The 24650-nt window shown below is 50.7% G+C and overlaps 2 protein-coding genes across 7 annotated transcripts in view; one reads left to right on the top strand and one right to left on the bottom strand.

The window, feature by feature from the left end:
* Nucleotides 1-552: 552 nt before the first annotated feature.
* On the bottom strand, nt 553-23828 carry FARS2 (phenylalanyl-tRNA synthetase 2, mitochondrial). Of its 5 annotated transcripts, none has more exons than XM_078613645.1 (8): nt 23641-23828; nt 21252-22102; nt 18183-18511; nt 17328-17493; nt 16141-16272; nt 11328-11488; nt 4202-4353; nt 553-3106 (listed from the first exon to the last, which is right to left on the bottom strand). In XM_078613645.1, the coding sequence occupies exons 2-8, from the start codon at nt 21550-21552 to the stop codon at nt 2968-2970; spliced, it is 1380 nt and encodes a 459-aa protein (XP_078469771.1). In that variant the 5' UTR covers nt 21553-22102; nt 23641-23828; the 3' UTR covers nt 553-2967. The 5 variants fall into 5 exon arrangements, with proteins under 5 accessions (XP_078469771.1, XP_078469772.1, XP_078469769.1 ...); XM_078613646.1 differs by having other exon boundaries at nt 23581-23647; XM_078613643.1 differs by lacking the exon at nt 23641-23828 and adding an exon at nt 23030-23632.
* LYRM4 (LYR motif containing 4) overlaps nt 22942-24650 on the top strand; it is a 103340-nt gene continuing 101631 nt past the window's right edge. The window contains exon 1 of one of the 2 annotated variants that reach the window (XM_078613665.1): nt 22942-24039. In XM_078613665.1, the coding sequence (XP_078469791.1) occupies nt 23954-24039 (86 nt within the window). In that variant the 5' untranslated portion in view covers nt 22942-23953. The remainder of the gene's footprint in view (nt 24040-24650) is intronic. The other variant, XR_013588169.1, reaches the window with a different exon arrangement.

Here is a 24650-nt window from a genome sequence, read left to right as displayed (position 1 = left end):
AATCAACTGGGTTAATGGCAGAGCACATGGTGATAACCAACTCCGTTCATCTCAGATCAAATGCACTCCATGTCTTGATGTAGACCGTGGTTGTAATCCAACCTCTTCCCGTGCTGCCACGCTCTCAGCGATTATTCTCAACTCCAGAATCCCGGTGCTAAATCCTGATCGTACATTTCCACTCAATAGGTGAACAATAGTGGAATAAAGGTAACATAAAAAAAAAACAATTGTGAAATAAGAGAAAAACTCTTATAGAAACAAATAATATCTACTCAAAAAATCCTTAGCCAGGGGAGTCTTTAATGGCTGCAATGAGCCAGTGGCAGAATCCCCACATTCCCATTACAAGGGCCATTCATGACAACCACGGCGGAATTCCCAGAGCATTCCTTATTTTATCAACCCCAGAGAGAGAAAGGATGGGCTGAGATCATTGACCCGTGATTTAAACTCGCAACCAATGACTACGCAAGTAAAAAAGAAACCACGATTTTAAATTCTTAACGTCGCGAACGTTAGAAAAAAACTTGCACGCAATTCCGTCCGCAATAAGCGATCGATTTCCGTTTATTTTCTACAAAAATAATGTCGTGCCGCGCAGCGTTTGAAATGTCAACGCAGGGTAATAACGACAACATTCATAATGAGAGGAGGCGGGGGGGGGCATTGGTGACGGCGGTCAACGCCCAGCCGTGCCCAGGAGAGCCGTCAACGTGGCGGCCCGCGTGGAGGCGGCGATGGCTTCCGAGTGCCTCGTTACCCGCAGCTCCCAATTCTTCAGGGCCGCAAACGTGAGGATTCCCAAAGGCCAGACGACGTACAATGTCAATTTGCTGCTGGACGAGGGGGGGGGGGGCAGGGACTATTTGGCCATTCTTCATCACGCTGGTCAGTGCAGTTTGGTGAAGGCGGGTGGCATATGTGGGAGCAGTGAAGTACAGTACAAGAACTGATTTCGTTGCAAGGTGCTCTGCTGCCCACAAAGTCGTCCCTCAGCTGCTGACAACACCCGCTGAATGCATGGTGGGCTCGCATCCAAGCACTATCCGGGCTCAAACCTGCTTGGTTTCTGGGATTTACCTGGATTGAGTCGTAAGCAACACAAACTCAACTCATTACATGTTTTTGTTCGATACAAAGATATTTTTTTCCGAGAAAACAAAGCTCTTACTGCTGTGAATGTAAAATAAATGTCATCCATGATAGAGGTTTTTGGGTTAGATCGCGTAAATATATGAATGTCGTTGAAACCGCCACCACCCGACACAGCCAACTAATAAGGGTTGTCACGTAAACAGAACGTGCCAATTCGTCACGAGTACAGCACTAGTGTATAGTGTAGTGTATAGTGTGTACTAGTACAGCACTAGTGTATAGTTGTGTAGTGTAGTGTATAGTAGTGTAGTATATATTGTGTAGTGTACTAGTACAGCACTAACCGGTTGTGTGTTGGAGAGCCAAGCCACAACATTTACAATCTGAGTACGAAGTTTCGCCAGTAATTACAACTAGCTTCATCAGTCGGCAGCCAGATTTGTGGAGATGTCCTCCACCTGTTTCCACCTGTTTCGTTCATTATATAGAGGCCACCCTTCTGCGCTCTTGCACAATGTGGGGGGGGGGGGGGTTACTGAGGCAACGTACATGATGCATGTGCATTATGCGAGCCCTTTGAATTTGTACTTCCTGTCTATTGCGTTTATTAAAATAGCCCTACCAACGGTAATCCCTATTGAAGTAACCTGCCCTCTGTAGGCATGCATTTAAATAATGTATTGATAATTCGCTGCCACGCAGCACTACAGCGGTACCTATCCGAACGGTTAAAGTAATTTAGATTTCCTTCAATTTCGATAGATTCTCTAATTAGTCTTGGCCAGTAGTAGCTAGTTTTGCACAAAACTTCAACATCATCAAAATCAATTGAGTGTCCTTGTTGGCACACGTGTTCTGCTACTGCTGGGAAAATGTAATATTTCACGTAACATTTACCACATGTGCAGTTAATCCTGTACACACCTTCTGATGATAGCTTCGGCAATACATCTTTTGTACCAGATATTAATTTCTGTATTTTACGTACCGTCCCAAATCTGACTCTGATGTTTTGTTTTTCCAAACATCTGGCCAATTGATCAGTTACTCCCGCAATGTACGGTATTTTGATCGTTTTAATTACATGGGCAGTTTCAATGCTCTTATTTGATTTGGTTTTAGTATTCAATGCCCTGTTGATGTATGCATCATTGTCACCGTTCATTTGCAGCGCTTCTTTAACATGTTAACGACACATTTATATATTTACGCGATCTAACCCAAAAACCTCTATTATGGATATTGGTCGCGAAAGCCTACGTGTCAAACAAAATGAATGTCGTGTAAGAATTGATAAGTGTGTGTGTTAGCCCAGCATTGGGGCTGATGAATGCCTTGGAAGGAAGCCCAAGCAAGTAGAAAAGGTCATAGATGGCAGCTTCCTCGCTATCAACATTTAATTTGAAAACACAAAACTTCACTAACAAAGGAAACCTTCAATGAGTCTTCGGAGTATTTATCAGGAAGGTCCTGCTGGGGACGTTTGACAAATTAATGTATGCGAGTCTCTTCGCGAGTGGGAGATAATTCAAGTGCACCACCCAGTGGAGGCCCACAAATGCGAGAGAATAGCACTCAAAACATCCGTACTGATAGGTGATTAACCTACTTGCTGTACTTGCACTTCCAACCGCCTCTTTTTCCAGGCCTTCCTCTCGGCCTCCGTGTATGCAACATACGGATATTCTCACATTTGTTATTCAATGCATGTCTTGTGAGCCTAAGAATTTATACGAATCGATGGCAATACGCGTAGGTCAGCGACCTACTTGCTGTACTGGCATCAAGTGTGAGGGCAGAGGCTGGGAGGTCGAGATAGCGGGTGGCTGTGGGTGTTGTAGGGCTATGCTGGGGGGGGGGGGGCGGCCGTCAGAAGCGCCCTATGACCCCGAGCTGAGTCTGCGCGGCGCGGCCCACGCGCTCGTGCAGCTTCGCCACCTCCTGCTGAGTCAGTGTCTTCTCCATGTGACGGTACGTGATGCGGTAGCAGTGGCTACGCCGGCCCGTGCTGCACCACACACACACCGGGGGGGGTGAGGTGGGGGGCGAGGTGGGGGGCGAGGGGGCAAACGTGGGGTTACAGTGTACAGGGCTCGAACCCACGAACACAGGATTCATAATATCCGGCTCAATGCTCCATCGCCGATCAGCACGGTTGGCTACGCACGGTGCAAAGATGTTCAACATACATACAGCACGTTCACGGTAACTCGACCGTAGAACCTTGGAGCTGCTGGCTCAGTGGATTATCAGCTCTCTGAGACAGGTCCAGCACTCCAACTGCAGAGAGAGATAGCTTCTAGCGATTGGTGGCCCACCACGTTCACGATGCTGCCACGCATGAGACTTCCAGACTCAGGGTTCGAACACAGAACTTTAGGGTTTCAGTGTTCAGTGACCTAATGCGGTCCAATGGGGGACGATCAACGCCATAGCTCAAACTGAGCACCTTGTAGTTACTGGCGCAGAGTCAATCCACGTTCGTGATAACCCTGTGACAAACACTAAAGGGCAGAGCTCGGGTGCAATACCTTAACGTTACAGGCTCGATGAATTAACATCGACATCAGCTAAAACTATTAAACTAAACCGTTAAACTATTTCCATTTAACCAGGTAAGGCCCCCTGAGGTATGACCTGGCCACAAATGATAACTCCACTAAGTGGGTAATCACGTGGAAATTTAGAGCAGCCAAAGACTCTAAACGTATGTTTCTAAATGTGGAGGGAAAAACCAGAGGACCCGGAAAATAATGCACGTGACCACGGGGAGTGAGAGACACGCAAACTCCAAATATACAGGTGTCCTGCATACCAGGTGGGGCAGTTAACATCTCGCCACCGCGGCACCTCAGAGAGCAACATCTAATCTAGCTCCAGGGCCCGAACTCGGCCACTCGCAGTCTCTGGCTCAAGCGTTGCGCCAACATGCACGAAAACCCCAACAGAGAGAAAGAGAAGAGAGGAGACGACCGGTTCCCCCGGGTTCCATCCCCTGCTATCGGAGTCCCTCCTGCTTGGCGGTCCGGCACGCGCGGCGGGGGGAGCCCCCGTGCAGGCGATGGTGGCGGCGGCAGTGGCAGCGCGCGACCCCGCGGCTCACGTTTTGTCGACGTAGTCGTCGGCGAGCGTGACGCTCTCCACCAGGTCACCGGCGAGGCTGCGCACGAGCTCGTGGAAGTCGTTCTCTTCGTAGCCGTCGGGCGGCAGCCAAAAGGAGACGTCGTTGACGAGCGGCGGGTACTTGCTGACGGCCTGGGGAGCACGCAGAGATGTCGGGCAAAGCGCGCCGTCGGCGGTAATCGCGAGAGCTGTCTGGGGAGGTGCTGGTGGGCTAACCTTGTGCGACCATTATAATGATGTCTTATCATCATCCTCATCATCCACTGCTGGATGAAGGACTCCTCACGCCGTTGCCATCTCTCGTGGTACCGTGATGCCGCAATCCATCCCATTCCCGCGCACCAGATGATCTCGTTGCCTCACTTCCTGTGGTCGTGCTCTCGGGTGCATTCACTCCTTTGGCTGCCATCGGCCATCATGCCCTCCGAGCCCACAGACTTTCTCTAATGCTCAAAGTGTCTCTGATTTGCGTTTGTACCTTCATCTCTGTGTTCTTCTTGCTCGTCTCTCAGTGGTATTCCGAGCATGCATCCATTTAGATCATTTTCGCTGCTATAAGTTTAAATGTTGAGCTATCATTTGTGGCCAGATTGCTTATGGAAAATGCATTAATACCCAAGTGGGCTTTACCTGGTTAGAAAAAAATTAATAAGTTTTATTTGTGTATATTTTAAGTGATTTTTTACCTTACCTATATTTTGCACTCCCATCGTGTTTTTGTCTTGTTTGTTGTTGTAACGTTCTGACCGGCCCTACTGAACATTTGTGAAAAAAAGCTTTATAGCCCATCGGATTCCTCCAGTGTAAATACATATTCCGATTCTGATCCACGTGTTTTTTTACACTCTTCAAGTTCCCAGCTTTTGTTCATGTGTACAGCTCCACTGAGGTCAGCAGACGCCCTAAAGGGTTGAGAATCATCGTGGTAGAGTAAACCTAACCCAGTCCGGCACATCTGAGGGCCTGAGTTCAAGCTCCGGGTGAGACATCAATGGCCATGACTTCTTTCACAAGAAGGTTTCTCCACCGTAGATTGTTTGTTGCATGTTTTTTTAATTCAAAATCTTTTCCCAATATCCAGGCAGGTGGTGCCAAGATCAGAGGGCTCAGGTTATAGTCACAAGGTCAAAGGGGTGAACAGAGTGTTGGGGCAAGTGTTATTAGCGAGCACCTATTATGGCTGGTGCAGTGCACGATGCTGTAATTGTTTTTTCAGACGCCACACGAGAGGAAGTGGCTGTGTTGTTGCCGGCCGCTTCACGTGTTTGGTCTCTGGGCCTGTGCTCAGCAACTCTCGCCACCGAGAGTCGCGACCTCGCCTGGTGCGCAGGAGGTCGTCGGTTCGATCCCAACCCTGACGCCTGCTGCTGTATATTTGGAGTTTGCGTGTTCTCTCTCCCCAATATTTCCCTACACATTTAGAAATATTCGTTTACATTATTTGGCTGCTTTAAATGACGACATAAGCTACTTCCTTGAGCTGTCATTTGTGGCCAGGTCGCTTCTGAAAAAGATTTATATAGCTCAGTGGGCCTTACCTGGTAAAATAAAAATAGTAGTTAGTTAGTATCACCAACCCCCAGGGGTCTATAAAATTGGGATTACTTTGTGAGACGTGTGACTGAGGGGAAGACTGAAAGCCAGATGGCAGAAGACTATAAGAGCAGCCCTTTGCAGTCTTATCAACTATAATTGTTATGGGATCTGGCAGAAGGAAGGAAGCAATGGTGGGGCATGGTGGCATCGACTGCATTGTCCACGATGACATCTCGGTTTGTCCCTCCACATTTAGAATCAACGTGCGTTTAGAGTATTTGGATGCTATAAATTTACACAAGATAAGCCACTTCATTGAGCTATCATTTGTGGCCAGGACGCTTCTGAAAAGAGCGATATAAGCTCAGTGGGCCTTACCTGGTAAAATAAAACATCATTTTTAGTTTAACTGTGTAAATAAAAACACGCACGCTTATCCGGGGCGAAGACTGCCAACGCTGTCTCTGGCGAACGCCTCCGTCACATGAGCCCGCACAAGGCGACCGTCCGCCTGCGCCGTTCATAACCCTGAGAGTTGCCGGAGCCCACTAATTGGGAACGTTATTGTTTCTTGGGATAAAAATATCCAATTGAGACCATGGCTGTCGGTCAGGCCAGCTGGCTATACGTGCCGGGCGAGGTGGTGGATGCCCGCGAAGGTAAAAGGTAAAGGTGCAGCCCTGCAATTGCTGGCTCATGCCACTGTCGGCGGAAGGACCTCCCAACTAGGAGCTCTAGAATGCCTCTCTAGAGGGTATTTGGTGGCCTAATCGTCCATGCCGATCACGCATCTTGGAAGAGGTGGGAGTACCAACATTTTATCCTGTAGCACATGACCCACTGACTGACCGACCATTTCCTGTATTCTAGCAGTTTGAAGGATCGATTCCTCCCACGCCTGTTGTATATCTAGAGTTTGCGTGTCTCTCTCCCCGTGGTCGCGTAAATTTTTCTCCGGGTTCTCCGGTTTTTCCCTCCGCATTTATTATCAAAGTGCGCTTACAGTATCTGGCTACTGCTACAAATGTCCACACGATAAGCCACTTGGTTGAGCTATTATTTGTGGGCAGGTCGCTTCTGACAAAAGAGCTGTATCGTAGCTCAGTGGGCTTTACCTGGTAAAATAAAAATAGTTGAATAGTTTTTAGTTTACGTGTGTCAACACTCATTGACCGGGTGGGTTGCTGTGTGAGGCCGGCTCTAGCACAGCACGGTGCGCGATGCACCGTCATCGCGGACACCCCATAGGCGGGTGTAGTACCAGCCCTATCGGGGCTTGGTGAGCGCTGGGATAGCGCGGGCACCATGCATAGCGCGTAGTGCGGGCTCCCACGAGGGGGGGCGGGAGAGTGTCAGCCCACGGCAGGGTTGCCCCGGGCCATGGCACTCTGGTTGACCCCGTAGACACGTGATCCGGAGTGTCCACAGAGAGGCCCCCAGGTGGGGGGGGCTAGTGGGTGATCGCGTGTTCGGGGAGAGCTCTCGAGAGGGAGCTAAAACACTCGAGAAGGCGGGCGGGGCTAAGGGCGGAGGAGCTCCGACCCAGGGGGATATAAGGTGGGTCCCTGGGAGGGACCGGGGTTCTTCATTCTAAAGCTGGAAGCTCCACGTCTACAAGCTGCAAGCTCCACGTCTACAAGCTGGAAGCTCCACGTCTACAAGCTGCAAGCTCCACGTCCACAAGCTGCAAGCTCCACGTCTACAAGCTGGAAGCTCCACGTCTACAAGCTGCAAGCTCCACGTCTACAAGCTGGAAGCTCCACGTCTACAAGCTGAAAGCTCCACGTCTACAAGCTGGAAGCTCCACGTCCACAAGCTGCAAGCTCCACGTCTACAAGCTGGAAGCTCCACGTCTACAAGCTGCAAGCTCCACGTCTACAAGCTGGAAGCTCCACGTCTACAAGCTGCAAGCTCCACGTCTACAAGCTGCAAGCTCCACGTCCACAAGCTGCAAGCTCCACGTCTACAAGCTGGAAGCTCCACGTCTACAAGCTGCAAGCTCCACGTCTACAAGCTGGAAGCTCCACGTCTACAAGCTGCAAGCTCCACGTCTACAAGCTGGAAGCTCCACGTCTACAAGCTGCAAGCTCCACGTCTACAAGCTGGAAGCTCCACGTCTACAAGCTGCAAGCTCCACGTCTACAAGCTGCAAGCTCCACGTCCACAAGCTGCAAGCTCCACGTCTACAAGCTGGAAGCTCCACGTCTACAAGCTGCAAGCTCCACGTCTACAAGCTGGAAGCTCCACGTCCACAAGCTGCAAGCTCCACGTCTACAAGCTGGAAGCTCCACATCTACAAGCTGGAAGCTCCACGTCTACAAGCTGCAAGCTCCACGTCTACAAGCTGGAAGCTCCACGTCTACAAGCTGCAAGCTCCACGTCTACAAGCTGGAAGCTCCACGTCTACAAGCTGCAAGCTCCACGTCTACAAGCTGCAAGCTCCACGTCCACAAGCTGCAAGCTCCACGTCTACAAGCTGGAAGCTCCACGTCTACAAGCTGCAAGCTCCACGTCTACAAGCTGGAAGCTCCACGTCCACAAGCTGCAAGCTCCACGTCTACAAGCTGGAAGCTCCACATCTACAAGCTGGAAGCTCCACGTCTACAAGCTGCAAGCTCCACGTCTACAAGCTGGAAGCTCCACGTCTACAAGCTGGAAGCTCCACGTCCACAAGCTGCAAGCTCCACGTCTACAAGCTGGAAGCTCCACGTCCACAAGCTGCAAGCTCCACGTCTACAAGCTGGAAGCTCCACGTCTACAAGCTGGAGCTCCACGTCTACAAGCTGGAAGCTCCACGTCCACAAGCTGCAAGCTCCACGTCTACAAGCTGGAAGCTCCACGTCCACAAGCTGCAAGCTCCACGTCTACAAGCTGGAAGCTCCACATCTACAAGCTGGAAGCTCCACGTCTACAAGCTGGAAGCTCCACATCTACAAGCTGGAATCTCCACGTCTACAAGCTGGAGCTCCACGTCTACAAGCTGCAAGCTCCACGTCTACAAGCTGGAAGCTCCACATCTACAAGCTGGAAGCTCTCCGAGGCATCAACACGTGGTCGGAAATCCCGAGTGAGGGTCTGACCCTTCATCGCTGTAACCCCTCAGTATAGCGTAGTTAGCTGGGTGGTCACCACCCTAGGCTGTATCTGGTGAAGGGGCAGTTGCCCCTTTGTGTTAACGGGTTGATGTGACAATAAAAGTGTTGCCTCTAAAGAACAACGTCTGCGACTCAACTGGACTCACTACAATTGTATTGGCCAAATATCCCAATGTAGGACGACAGAGTTTGGGTAACTGTTGGCAGCGGTGGCAGCGGCTCTTGCCATCTGTGGTTTCCCGTGCCCCTGAATCTGTATGAGAATGAACAGAAACTGTGCGCGTTATTAATTCTAAATGATTATCAAAACGGGACAGATTCACATCTCGATTAAGTGGCTGAAATAACTCGGGCTTGCGTTTTCCCCGACGTTCGTAATGGAGACATTGGCGTGTTTCTCTTTAAAAATTTGGGTGCAACTTTTGTGAATCGGGCCTCCGCGTGTCTAATTTTCACTGGTCCCTTGGGCCAGAGAACGACAGATTACAATTTCACTGTCAGTCACGGGCCCACAACCTTTACGCAATTTAAGTGGGTGGCTTCTTCTCGCAATACACAAACATTTCTGAACAGTGCGACGTGTTGGCGCAAGTCAGAATTAGAGCTCCTATTTGGGGCCGCTCGCGACAGGCCGGCGGTGAAACCGCCAGGGAGAATGGATGACAATCTGTCAATTCTGATGGACGTGCCTTGTCGGCGGGCAGAGTATTGGCATCAGCGTTATCCACGTTTAAAAGTCCTGAGCTCCCCACGCTGTGCGGATCACGGGGGGGCTCTGTGACTGTAATGAAAAAAAGAAGAAGAATATGTTTATAACATTTCTGGCAATAAAACAGATGGCTTTGATTTTCGTGTCTCTGTTGATTAATTCGATAATCCGTGGCTGTGAAACAGTTCTTCGATTAATTGATGAGCAAACACGTGGAATTTTGTGGATTAAATAATGATTAGTCTAAGACTGTCTGGATTTGTAGTCAAAAGGATCAAGACAAATGAGGCACCACAGACAAGACCAACTGGAGAGTTCTGAGAGTGCGAGGAATGAAGCAATAACAGCCTGTTACAATATCCGACAATAATACAAGAGGTGTTAAGATGTTCAAACACAAAAGAGATCCCTTTTGCAAGGCATCAAGTATGCAGGAACCACACAAACTTGTGGCAAAACATGCAATAACAAACATGGTCTGATAAGATATGCACTGTCACCTGTTTTATTGCCAGCAAGTGTAAAGGCTATTCTTACTCTTTCCATAATTTTTGATACTGGCAAAAAGCTCCTATAGGTAATTGACGGTACTTTACTGCAATGGTCAGTGCTGGTTGAAGGCGGGGGGGGGGAAGACATGGGAACATAGTACAGTACAACAATGGGTTTAGATGCGCTGTTTTTCCGCTGCCCTCTCACTAAAATGAGAAGACTCTTCACCGTTACCGAGGCAACTGCAAGTGGCAGGGTGAGGGGTCCCGTTCACCGCCGAATCTCGTAACGCGCGAGCGGTGAGCGTACATTGTATTTAGCAAGGCTGTCGCGATGATGTGCGTGAATATATACGTACGTGTCCACCATTGGAACAGGAAAGAGTTACGTCACCGTGAGACTGCTCTCGTGACCGTCATGCGTGTTAAAGAGCACGGCCGTCATGCCACTGTCATGTTGCCGCAACACGCCTGCAACTGGCGCTGCTCGCGATGTCATTTTTCACGGTGTGGATATGATATTCAATTTCACGATAGGACGATCACCGCGATACTGGTGTCCCTTAACTTTGTAACTGTCTTGAATTTTTATTGTATTGTGTTTGTGGTTTGGTGCACCTCCGGTACGAAATAGATTGATTAAACATTCTTCAGCTGCAGCTCAATGAACACAAGCCGGTCTTTGGTACAATTTGTAACACTTGTACAGTTACGTATGAATAATTAACAAATCAAATGGCTTTGACTTATCTCAGGATCGCGATTCGATGATAAATAGTGTTTGTTCTAATTATTTTCCGTCTCGTTTCTTTCGATTTTTCTCTGTCATTCGGCCCATTAGTTTACACGTCATATTATCATATAATTTGCATAAATCATATGTAATATATTTTTACATGCACGATTCAGTGTGCACTTCGTGAAAATATTAATTGGTGGCAATCGACAGACAGATGCATTGCCACTTCTCGTATTTACTATTTTTATTTTACCAGGTAAGGCCCACTGAGCCATATTGCTCTTTTTCAGAAGCAACCTGGCCACAAAGTGGCTTATCACGTGGACATTTACATCAGCCAAACATTCTAAAACGCATGTCGATTTTAAATGTGGAGGGAAAAACCGCAGGACCAGGAGAAAAATATACACACGACCACGGGGAGAGAGAGCCATGCAAACTCCAAATATACAATAGGCGTCGTCAGGGTCGGGATCAAACCCATGACCTCGTGTACACCAGGCAAGGCAGCTGACATCTCGGGGCCACCCTCTGACCTGGAAGTGGATGGCTGTGTGGATGCTGTCGGTGCGGAACTGCCGCAGGAAGCGCTCGTCGGAGCTCCAGAAGAGGCGGATGTCGGGAACGCCGTAGAGGACCATCGCGAGACGCTCCAGCCCCACGCCAAACGCCCATCCCACCCGGTCCGCTGCCCCCGCTGAGCACAGATGGGGAAAGGTCATCCTCTCCTAGTCACTCGCTCATCCACTCGCTCATCCACTCCTAGTCACTCGCTCATCCACTCGCTCATTCACCCACCCCGACCGTGCGGTCCGTCGCCCCCACTGAGCATAGACAGGGAGAGATAATTCTAATTAGTCACTCATCCACTTATTTACTCAACAATTTACTCAGTCACACCACCACGCTCCCGCTTCGCACACGCAACAGGGGGAAACTCATTAAATCACGAACCCATTCATTCGCTCACTCATTCTCATCCACTCATTCATTCAGTCACTCATCCACAAATTCATTTATTTACTCGCTCGTCAATTCAATCGTTCATGTACCCACGCAGTCCTTAAACCCGTGTGTGTGCGGTGACTCGCAATGGCAATTCCTTGTTTATCTGCGTTCATTTACATACACGGCTCACTCGTTCACCCACCGATTCACTCAATTGTTTACAAATTCATACAGTCGTTCACCGTCTTACCCATTCATTCACACCCATTGACAAAATCACTCACCCCACTCATTTATTCACTCCTTCACTCAATCAATCATACACGTATTATAAAACCCTCCTCTCTAACCGCGAGGGTCACGTTCTTGACAACGCTTGCGAATGCAGAATTCGTGAGCGCAGAAGCCTCGCTCCAATGGGAAAAATGTAGTTACGTTCCTGGTACGAGTGAACATGTGGGGGGGGGGGGGGTGGGGGGAGAATGGTAAATGTTTAAAAACGATGACTACAATAAATACATTATAAATTATAAAGAACAATGTGTTTTTTTGTATTACCTTTGATGATAATGATTTGACGACATGGAGGTGGTGGTGAGGAATTCAGGAGGATGACTCCTCGGAAGATGCCGACGTTTGACAACACTGCACAGCTGTTATCATGCTAGCACTCCGGAGAGCCCTAGCCACAACACTTTCCCCGATTGCATTCGCCTTCTTTTTAATGGACCTCACAAGTCAACTCGTTCATACTAAAATGTATAAACGAGTCTGTAAAACTCAAGTACGTATGAAGTAAAACTGCACAATAGCGAGTTCAGAGTCGGCTTACTGCGAGACTGATGACTGAGCAGGCAACCGAGGGAGTGTGCCTAATCTTCGCTGACCGTTTAAAATGTAACAACATTCTGTACGCACCTCCCCGGTGTCGGGCGTCTGACGCTTCACGAACACTGGAGTCTGGCGGGTCGCGAATAGGGAGTTGTTAAACTCTTAGTAAACTCGCGAATATGCAAAACCCTCGAATCCAGAACTCTCGCTCAGCGAGGGTTTACTGTAGTAATTTATTCACTCGTTGACACATGCAGACTCTCACGTATTTATTCACTCACCCACCCCGTGCTATTTGCTAACTCAGTCGATTAGTCACTAACCCACTCGTGCTCAATCCTTGAACTACTCATTCATTCACGCAATCGTTAATTCGTTCGCTGACTCGCTTAGCCACTCGTCATTCAATCGGTAACTCACTCAATCGCCCACGCTTTCACCCTCTCTCATTGATTTAGTAACCCTCTCAGTCACACATTCACTCAATTAGCCACTCTCTCCTTGAATTAGTAACCCACTCATTCAGTCACGCACGCATTTAACCCATTCACTCACTCAATTAGTCACTCTCTCACTGAGTCAGTAACTCATTAATTCACTCACGCATTCACCTATTCTCTCACGCGCTCACACATTGAACGTACCCAGCTAAAATCAAACAGCAGGGAAACATTACAGGCCTTTAAAACTGAAAATAAAAAGCGATGGGCAGTATTTATCCGTACCATTGAGATTCCAACATGCAGTTTCTCGTGAACACAGGAGTGCACGGCAAATCAAACATGCTCGGATGAAGGCCTCCCGAGGTGACCTTCCGTTAGTAATGGTTATTTATTTATTTATCCGCCTTCATATTATTTTAAACTGGGACAGCTCCGTTCAATTGATTTGGGGAAAAAAATCCAATCTCGGATAGAAAGCGGCTGTTTAAGAAAACCACACACACGTGCACACACACATACGCATGCACACACACGTAGGCACACACAAGCATACGCACAGGCACACACACGTACGCACGCACAATCATACGCACAGGCACACGCACATATGCACGCACAAGCATACGCACACACACGTATGCACACACAAGCATACGCACAGGGACACACACATACGTACGCACAAGCATACGCACAGGCACATGCACACAGGCATATACACACAACACATACGCACATTCACACACACACACCACACCCTCGCTCCTATAGAGACTTTAACAGACTGTTGGGGCCAGTTGTTATGAAGCGCCTATTAATGTCTGCACGTCATACAAGGAGGTGGTGTGGCCAGTGATCTGCCCACTCGCCCTTGTCTGCTCAATGCTTATACACACCGCACCAAGTACCCATTTAAGGCTGAGTAGATCTAGGGGGAGGCCCGGGACCCGTTCAGATATTTGTCACCAATTTTGGCTATGAGTGGGAATCGAACTCTGGCGTGCGGAGCACTAACCGCTGCTATATCAATCCCACAATGACAAAGGTGTCTCACGTACAGCATTTAACAGATTGTTGGGGCAAGTGTTGTTAGCGAGCACCTATCAAGGCTGGCATGGTGAGGGGGTGGCGATGTTTACACACCACACAAGGTACTCATTTGAGGCTGAGTGGACCTAGGGGAGGCCAGCACCGCAGCAGGTACTAATTTAAGGCTGAGTCGACCTAGGAAAGGCCCAGGACCGGTTCAGATAATCGTCACGGGCATTGGCCGTGAGCGGGAATGGAACCCGGGTCGCCAGGTTCTTAGTGCAGCGCGCCAATCGCCTACACTACCGCTCCCCACACACACACACTGTGACACATACTGACACACAACACACACGGGCAAGTCTGTGGGTGGGTGGGGGCATTTAGACCAGGGCTGATTGGGGCAGAGCGGTCGCTCCCCATCGCGGAGCCCGGAATAAACTCGCAACCCCCCAGCACGCCGCCCCCGCGCCCGTCCTCCGGTACAAATGTCCCGCTCGTGGATGCCAATAGCCACCGCGGCGCAATCAGTAACCGGCGGCAAGGTCGCCACGGGGACGCCCGTCACGCGGCCGCGCCCACCGCGGGGCCGGCGTGGCGGCGGAGCCTCGCGGGACCGACGCCCAACCGCCAAGCTGGGTCCGTGGGTTCAACTCCACGATCGGGGTACCGATTTTTCTTGTTTTCTCTTCACAGTTTGCCAAGCACAGGCCCAAAGACTCAAAATGCCAAGCGGCAAGCAACAAGCGGTGATCAAAATGTCGGTTTTCGTAGCCAGTGCAATTATGATCCATATTTGTGTTTGGGTTGGGCCACGTGGTAGTGGTGTTTTTTTTATTTTAACGCCAAAATTATCGTCATTAAACCCTTCTGCACACCCGATAAGATTGCCACGCTTGACACGGTGTTATTTATACGTAGCCAACACGTTCATTCAAATTCTGACCAATCAATCTCTTCACTGGTGGCTTTAGACTTTTCCCACCTGGATTCAACACCAACGTACAACGTTTTGCTCAAACTACTTTCAGCTTCTTTGAGGTGATTCAACTCGGAAATCGAGCGAGGTTGCTGTCAGCTCATACTGTGCCAAGCATCTGCCAAGACATCACCAACGTATTGGCAGCACGGAGAACAATGTATATAGCCAACCGTGCTAATTGGAGTTGCGGGGGAAAGGCAACAAACCAAACACAAAAAGCAGTTCTAAAGAGATGAGTTTTCGATAGAGTATAGTGATATAGTGTCTAGTAGTGTAATGTATAGTGTAGTGTAAACTAGTGTATAGTCGTGTAGTATATAGTAGTTTATAGTGCAGTATGTATGAATGTTGAACTTTCCCACCGTGCGTCGCAAACCGTGCTAATCGGAGGTTGGAGGGAAGGACAACAATATATAAAAATATATAAATTGTGTTTTAATGTTGATGTAAATTGTTCTGTATGTACGCCATCGCGAAAATACATTCCTATTTAGAGGCTATACCCATCGATAAAATGGATACAGACGCAGATTGCAAGTAAGCGAAGACCGTAACTTGAGACCTTTATCATCCAGCAGAGGATCGATCTTGGCTGACGATGACATCCACATTGCTATATGGCAATGGTATTAATTTAATGGGTGTTTGCTATTTTTTATAAAAAAATTCACATCATTAGGTAGGCCTTCATCCAGCATCATTGTTGCCGATGGTAATGACAGACGTGAACCTTTATCCAGACTGTGTTTTTGGATTCGGCGACGTGGTGGTAATTTTCTGCCAGAAGTATTTCCGTTAACCCCTCCACTACCCGACAAGACTGAAGCGGGGCACTCGATTTCCGAGTTCCAGCACTGCATCGTCACCATGCAGCATCGCAACAACATGGAGTGCAGTAGAGTGCAGTGAAGCGGAATGGAACGGAATACATGGACCAAAACAGTGTGGGTTTTGGTAGAATGGAGTGTTGTAAAGTTGATGGTAATGGCTTTTAATGGCAAACTGGATTGCATCTAAGTGGAACGGATTGGAGGTGGGATGAGCCAAGTGGGGTGCATTTCTACCAAGCGGATCCGAGTGGCACTGCGGCCACTGCCATTGTGTCGATGCTCCTACCGCCATCCAGGATCCGCTGCTCCATGACTCCGCAGCCGAGGACTTCCAGCCAGCTGCCATGGTGCAGCACCTCCATCTCGAAGGAGGGGTGTGTGAAGGGGAAGGTGCAGTCCACCCACCTCCACTGCACGCCTGCCCCGCGCAGCACAGCAGCGGACGAGCGGGTCAACTTTGGCTGGCAACACCCGGCACGGAGTACGGCGCCAATGCCGTTACCTGGACTGAACTGAAATCTAGTGGCCACTCGCGCCAAACACCGATCGTTATCCTCGTGATCAGCCATCATCCATCCACTGGAATGCTACGGTCCGTTGGTCTCCTGCCCACAAGCGGGGTTCCATCATTGATTGTGTTTCTCCAGGTGAGGACCCAACGAGAAAGCGAGTCTCGGATGAAAACATTACCTTGGGTCAGCCGGTGACAGCGGCCCAGTGGAATTTAGAGCGAAACGCACAGAGCTAAGAGATCTACAGGGGAAGCTTAAGAGGCTCAATGGCAATAGACACAGATTGTCAAAGCAAGCAGACAGGCTGAAGGGTTGCGTGGGAAAATTATTTATTCATTGGGTGACTGAATGAGATAATGAATGATTGAGTGGATGATTGAATAAGCGATTGCAAGATTTCATTTTTAAATTAATGATTGAGTAAATTAATATGAATGATTGAAAATAAAATACTAAATTACTGAATGGGTGAATGAGCAATTGCATGAGAATGATTGAATGATTAAATCAGAGATTGATTGATTCAATGAGACATTGAATGGTTGAATGTGAGAATTCATTATTGAAAGGAAAACTTTGCATTCCATCGGTAAACACTAACAATACTTTCGCAAACGGGGTGCAGAAGTGAGATCAGGGACAGTATAAAATGGGATTAGAAACAATCGCAGAGAATTGGGTTTGTTGCAAACGACTGACTGAGAGGGGAGAGACTCATCAAGGAACGGATGCCAGATCATTCCCAGCTCACAGCGTCGCGATTGCGTGCACAACATTCAAGTGCTGAGTTAAAAGCTGCGGATTAGAGAGGAGAGCTGTTTGGTAGCGTGCTGATTAAATCCACACAAAGGCCATTTGGGTTTCAGAGGGAAGGGATAGAAAGCTGATGTTTGGTGCGACCGAAGTTGATTTAATGCTGGTAATGATAAAGATCCCAAAAGCAATATTTTTAGGCCTGCACCTTCCCCAAAGAGGTATCCCATGAGGCCTTGCAGCGTCTCCTTGAGGTTGAACTCGGTGAGCTTGACAGCCTCCATGGTGTGCGTCTCCTGCTTGAGTGGATTCCTCGCGCCGCTCTCAAACAGACGCAGGTCCTCCGCGCCTGAGCCCTGAACCTCCGCAAACAGCTGCGGTGCGCACAAAGATCCCCCGTGAAGCCTTAACAGACTCTTGGGGCAAGTGCTGTTAGCGAGTAGCACCTATGAAGGCTGGCACGGCACACGAGGGGGTGATTGGCCAACACCATGCCCGGCCGCCTTTGTCTCCCCAGTGGCGATATTTACACACTGCAACAGGTACTCATTTGAGGCTAAGTCGACCTAGGGGAGGTCAAGCACCGGTTCAGATAATCGCCACTGATGTTGGCCGTGATCGGGAACGGAACCCGGGTCACCAGGTTCATAGTGCAGCAAGCTAACCGCTACACTACTGCTCCCCACACACACCGACACACACAGTGACACGCACTGACACACACCGACACGCACTGACACACAACACACATGGGTGAGTCTGTGGGTGGGTGGGGGCGTTTAGACCAGGGATGATTGCGGCAGAGCGGTCGCTCCCCATCGCGGAGCTCGGAATAAACTCGCCACCCCCGGCACGCCGGGTTCATAACGCAGCGCACCAACCGCTACACTACCTTTCCCCACGCAGGGGTCAACACACACACAAAGACACCCCCGAAAAGTCTTAACGACGACTGTTGGGGCAAGTGCTGTTAGCAAGCATCTACGAGGGCCAGAGAGGTCAACCCACAGACAAGAGCCGGGCTACATGGAGGGCAGGGGCAGGGAGGTGTCTGGTATCTCACCGAGTGGCGGTCGAACAGCCGCACGCCCTCGAGCTGGTGGAAGGCCGGGTAGTGCGTGGAGTCGACGGCGTCTCGCCGGTACACGTCTCCCGCCACCAGGAAGGCGTTGAGGCCGGAGCGAACCAGGTCGCGCTGGTGCGCCGACGTGTGCGCGCGCAACATGTGGCGCCCGCTCACATAGTAGCTGTCGCTGCGCCGCCGGCTCGGGTGGCCGGGAGGCACCAGCAGGCTGTCGAAGTTCTGCTCCAACGTCACGACGGGCGGCAGCGCGTCGTACACCGAGAAGAGCGGGTTGCCGCGCCGGTTCGTGAAACTCTTGTAGAAGAAGTCTGCGGCGCGCGGTGGCCGGCGGCCCCAGTGGGGGCGAGGGGGTGGGGGGGCGAGGGAAACACGTGGCAACGGCGGTGACGACGGTTATTCAATCGACTGTGTACGTTTCATTACTTGTTTGCTATGGGTGAGTCGGGCGACTCCCTGGGCACCCCTGCAAACGATATTTTCCATCAACGGGGGATTTTTACAGGTGAAATATTTGAACGAATAAAACACAACAAAGTAAAAATATTACGAATTTTCGAGCTGAATGCTACTGCGGAGGCTTTCTTGGCTGTGCCGCTGCGCGAGTGTCCGATGCATTTACGGGATGTACTGTTAGGCGTAGTTAGGCGTAGTTAGGCGTGATGTCTGACGTTTCGCGCCAACGTGCTGGAAGATAATTCAGTTTTCAAGAGATGGCCACGGCTTCTCGGACCACTCCGATAGACTGCTTTATCCACACTAGGGGCAAGATGTTGAAGTTCAGGGCCAAGTCGCCAAGGGGACGCATGTGTAGGAGCCAAGGGGAACCATGCGGAGTAGCCAAAGGGGTCCCCCCCCCTTTGTGAGTAGGCACAGGGGATCCATGAAGGCTGGTACATCAAATATCCTCCCGTGGCCACATTTTTAACCAGCTGACCTCCCTCTCCCGGTGCGCGCACGCTCACAATCACGCCAGCACAGGTGGGGTTGGTAGATCACACGGAGGTCATCGCGTGCTGCGAGATTCTCCACCCAATCCCCACGCCCCCCACATGGCATGGGGAGGCCTCTATCGAGCGGTCGGTCGACAACGGCTCGATCGTTCCGATCAAACAGAAGGAGACGGAAGCATTGAGAAATATCTCAAAAAAGACTAACGCAACTTCAAAGAGGCTGTCAATGCAGGCGTAGTCATTCTCAACTGTCGCAGGGCCCCCCGCGCACGCGTTCACGAGTTTGCAAACGTCATTAGCGCAAGACCAGGCGACGCGGCAATTAGCGGATGCTGCGCGACGTACGTCGCATCATCGCTCAACCCGGGGCCGGCAGGAAAGACGCTGTCAGTTCCCTCTCCTCAAGATCCCACCCACCCACCCACCCCGCCACCCCCCGACTCATGTGTAAGTTTGAGCAGACTGTGCTGGGGCGTGCCTCGTGTAGTAATTGCCACTAATTGAGAGATGCAGCCAGCCAGGGTCTTCCCTCAGGTCAGCTCAGCCTGAAAGAGACACATGGCGTGCCAGATGCCGGCAGAGGCGCGCGTGCGTCACTTTCTCGCGCCGATGTTTTTATTCCGACGCGAGTTTGAGCGAGATTTTAATAAGCGCCGTTTTGAGAATGCGGCACTGGGGCCCAGGTATGGTTGTGGGCCCTAGTTTGCATGCTGCACACAAACGCACGTGCCCGTATGAAGATAAAGATCCCCCCCCAATAGCCGTACAGACTGTTGGGGCAAGTGCTGTTAGAGAGCACTTACGGCAGGCTCGGCGCACGAGGGGCTGGTGTGGCCTGTCCGATGCCTGGCTGCCTTTGTCTCCCCCAGCGCTGATTGTTTGCACATGGCACCAGGAACTAATTTAAGGATGAGTCGACCTAGGGGAGGCCCATAACTAGTAGTTGGTTTCATTATGCATTGTGCTAACCATTGCCCCACTCAAATTGCTGGGTTGGTAGAAAAATGTACTTACCAGGACGTCTCCACTCCCAACATACTCCGATGCGCACAAACACATGTGTACTGATGCACAGATGCACTCACGCACAAACATTCACACCCATGACAAATTTAAGCACGCGTGCTCGTACGTGCGCGCTCGTGTGAATCAAACTCTCCGTGCCAGGTGCTCGTTCCAGGCCGAGCCAACCTAGGGGAGGCATTGGACGAGACAATGGCCTTAATAAATATTTTACTGCCACGCGGGGAGTCAAACCTGGAAGGAGCGAGAGTTTCTGGAGCCCACGAGGAAGGGGGAGGAGGAGGAATAGCTGCTTAATTATTCCCGAGCAGCGTACCTCGGCAGCGCATCCGAAACGCAATCGGAGCCGAGACAACACCGGTGAATATTTAATGGCGACGTGGGCGGCAGAATGAAGGTGTGCCGGTTCACCCGTCGCGGCTCAACGCATAAATTGTGCGCCGAGGCCGGCGCAATTCCGTGAGCGCGGTGAAATTATCCGCGGCGATAATAATTTTCCTTTCGCCAGAAATAAGGAAAGGGATTTTGTTGTTGTTGTTGCTGCTGCCAATTGTGTTGTTTTGGGCAAGGTTGTGTTTTGAATGCGTGGCAGAAAAAACGGCGAGGTCGGAGAAAAACTGCACGTGAAAATGTTTTGTTACCGCTGCTCCAGCGAGCGTTGGGTGGTGCTAATAAGAGTACTCGAGAATGGGAAGAGAGTGCTGGGCAGGAGCTCTTGAGTGCTGGGTACTGAATGCCGAGCACTGAATTCAGCATACTGAATGCTGTGCACTGAATGCTGAGTAGTTGCGTGAATTACAATCTGGGTACTATGGAATGCTAGGGACTACGCGCAGACGTCTACATTTTTTGGCTAGAAGGAATTTAATTTGTGGGAGGTAGGTATTGAATACTGGATTCTGGGTGGTAGCTATTGATTTTTGGTTGGTAAGAATTGAATGCTGTCATGCTGGTCAGTGAATATTTAATTCTGAGCGCTTGGTGCCATTTGTGCTGGGTGCTGGTTAATTAATACCGGGTGCTGAGTGCTAAGTGCTCTCTGACGGCGAGTGAACACCCCCCGATCGCCGCGCACCTTTGATGCGCTCCTTGACGAGCCACAGCGGGTGGTGCTCCTGGTTGTGCAGCTGCCGCCCGACAAGCCCCAGGATGTGCGGCGTCACGTTGGTCACATCGTCCGTCTCGTACGAGCGGCCCAGCACTGCGACGGAGCCACCCCGGGGCCCGTCCCGCTCCGAGCAACGCGCTCGCGCCGGCCACGGCGCCGTCACGGCGCCCCCCGCTCCCCCGGCTCTCCGCTGCCGCCAGGCCCCCCACCGCGAGCGAGTGTTCCACCGCCACGCGCCAGGGAAGCTTACCCGCCCGCCTACGCTCATCTCTTGATTTTAGTTCTTTGATCGCAGGCGTTAAGTGCGGGCCCGGGTTCTGTGGAGAGCGATGCGCCGTGGGTAGGGCGGTGAGGAATCGTGGCAGCGAATGAGGTTTGAGAAACAGCCTGAATTGTAATTCCGCTCGCGTAAATAATTACTAATTGCCCCGATTGTTTTTTTCGAAGCACCTTCCTGCACACTGCTCCTAGCCTTTACAAAGGATTCGTGTGACGAGCGATGCCAGTGACTATTTCTTTTTTAATCCGAGGAACAATCTTGAGGAAGTGGTCTGCGGGTGTAAAATAAGTGTGTGGCCGATTTAGATCCGAAAAAAAAATAAGCCGTTAACAATTCAAACGTACCTATTGGCAGCGTTGACAATCATTGGTCACTACAGCACATATTTTATACATACGCCTTAGTTAACTTAGTTGAGCGGCAATGAGCTGTAAATGTTTTAGAGCTGATCAATGCCAATTAACGGAGTCCTAACGGGGGCAGGGCTGGGGCAGCTGCTGCCCTGAAAAGGAGATGGCGAAAGCGTCACGAGCATCACCTGGAACAGGACAAACGTGAAAATCCCGGCGTTAATGCGAGCCACCAAATAACACGACGCACAAGGCACCGAGGATACTAATTTACGAAAATGTTCCATGGTTTAATGAAGTCGTCTTTAAAGGAGTAAAGTTTGAATTTGTTGATTAAATACACACAACAGCGGATCCCCATCACGGTTGCGATTTACTCGAATTTTCTGAAGAGACGGTGGGGGATTTTCACAATTATTTTGTGCAGTCTCCGACTTACAAACGCCCGACTTAAGGGCAGTCCGACTTACGAACGGAAGGCCTTCCTACGTCGAGGACTATCCATATACACATTTGACCACCGTCCCATAATCCCTTCATTCGTCGTGTCCAACCCACACCCAACGAGAGACATCAGCACTTTGCAGAATTCTGTAAAGGCTGCTGCTGCTGCTGCTGTTTTGTGAATCAAGTTGTTGGGGTTTCTTTTTGTACACACAATTTCTGAGCCCAGTAGGCCAAAAGGACCCAAACCATCAAACGTCCAACAACACACAGCCCCTTCAAGGTTGTAATGGATATGAAAGAACACGTTTCTTGCGTTGAGCAAGGCTATAAGAGCTTGGGGAAAGTCACCATGGCGAGGAATTTCAAAGGCGCTCAGTGCGTGGGAAGAAAAACGTTTTGACATGTCGTGTGGTGCTGGTGGAACACTGCATGAGACGAAACAGTCCACCGATATGCCTAGTGCTCAACATGAGATGAAAGCTTGGAATCTAGTATGAGGAATCAATGGGCGAAGTTCACGGGAAATATAAATTATTTTGTTTGACCAGGTAAGGCCCACTGAGCTATACGGCTCTTTTTCAGAAGCGACCTGCTCACAAATGATGGCTCAACAAAGCGGCAGACAGATACTCTGGGCGCATGTTGATTCTAAATGCGGAGGGAGAGACCGGAAGACACGGAGACAAATCCATGCGACCACGGGGAGAACGTGCAGACTCCAAACATCGTCGTCGTCGTGATCGAACTCCCGACCTCCTTGAGTCCTTGTTGAGTATCAGGCGAGCTAGTTACCATCTCGCCACTGCGTCACCCAACTCTGTTGGTCGCGACAGGATGATGAGTGGCGAGTGATGAGGATGATGAGTGGCGAGTGACGAGACGCGCGCCTCTCCTTCGTGGATGTCAACTGAAAGAGAAGCGCCAGTGTTGCGATTGTGGCCATGCGACGCGAACTGGGGACCGCGCAGTTAAAACCCCCCGGAGTCTGCGCTCCTGCAGCGGAGGAGGAAGAGCGCAGCGACGACACGGACTGGACTCTCTCCCGAAGCCCTCTCGCTCGCTCGCTCTTGGCGATCAGACCTCGAGCATACTGCCGCTGCCATGTACGCAACGACAGAACAGAGCCGAGGGAGGTACACGCGACTGTTTAGGACATAGGTTAAAGCTGGATAATTAACGACAGCTCATCCAGCAGTGGACTGAGCAAGTGCCGCTGTACTTTGTTACACAACAACGACGACAACGACAGCAGCTGCGGCGGCGGCCTTCGCGTCCCCACCTGAGCCACGCGTGTCGCCCCCCCCCCCACTGCTGCTGCTGGTGACGTCCCGCGCCGGGCTGCCCGTGGACGCGCGCCCAACATTAATGTAGCGATCGCGAATCTCCGATCACACTGAAGGCGACCACCCCCAGACCCGCGTTTACGGCCGATTGATCGGCGCGCTAAAAATAAAAAACGCCGTTGCGCTCGCAAGTATGGATCGCAGCGTATAAACCCCACCGCCGCATCGCGGCGTCCCCTTTAAATCGGGCAATCGCCGCGGCCGCCTCAGCCCTGCGTCCTCGCAGCTGAAGGACCCCGCCAAGGTGTCATGGCAGCGCCCAGCAGGACGCGCGTGCTGGCGCTGTACAAGGCTCTGCTGCGGGAGAGCGGCCGCTTCGCGAGCTACAGCTACAGGTGCGGGGGGGCTCGGGGTCGGGTCGGGTGCGCGGGGTGGTGGAACAGCGCCGGGATTCGCGCTCTTGGCACCCCGGGCGCTTTGATGTTCGCGATGAGGCCTATGCTGTCGATAGGGCGCCGAGTGGGACGTGTGCGTCTCTACCCTTGACGAGGGTCGCGCTTGTATCGGCTGCTCACTCCCGTGTGGCGGATGTTGCTGTTGACGTGTGTTGGGTGCAAGGGTAGAGTCGGTGTTTGCGGTTGGTGCCGATTGTGTTGTAAGGTCGTGGTGGAGCGTAGTGGTTGGCGCACTGCACAACGCACCCGCGACCCGCATCGGTGGCGTTATAAGTCGACAACGGCACAAGATGCATAGCGCCATTCACGCACAAAGACCTCAAAGCGGAGCCAACGATCCCCCTCCTGCCCTCCCCGCTGTTACTATTAATAAAGTACGCAATATCAATGATGCCGGCATCATTATTACCATTATCTTCACCTCACCCGGGTCTTTCAACAGATTTACACTTCATATTACGTAACATGTGCTTCTATGATTATTTATCCACTGACATACGAATGCCCTTTCCAATGGCGTCTCAGGGTTCTTAACAGGAACGGATTGATGG

The sequence above is a fragment of the Lampetra planeri genome, chromosome 42 (assembly GCF_965212315.1).
Source record: "Lampetra planeri chromosome 42, kcLamPlan1.2.h2, whole genome shotgun sequence".
In the NCBI taxonomy this organism is placed as follows: domain Eukaryota; kingdom Metazoa; phylum Chordata; class Hyperoartia; order Petromyzontiformes; family Petromyzontidae; genus Lampetra; species Lampetra planeri.
Note: the sequence above shows the minus strand (reverse complement) of the source record. Positions and strands in the feature narration are given on the sequence as shown.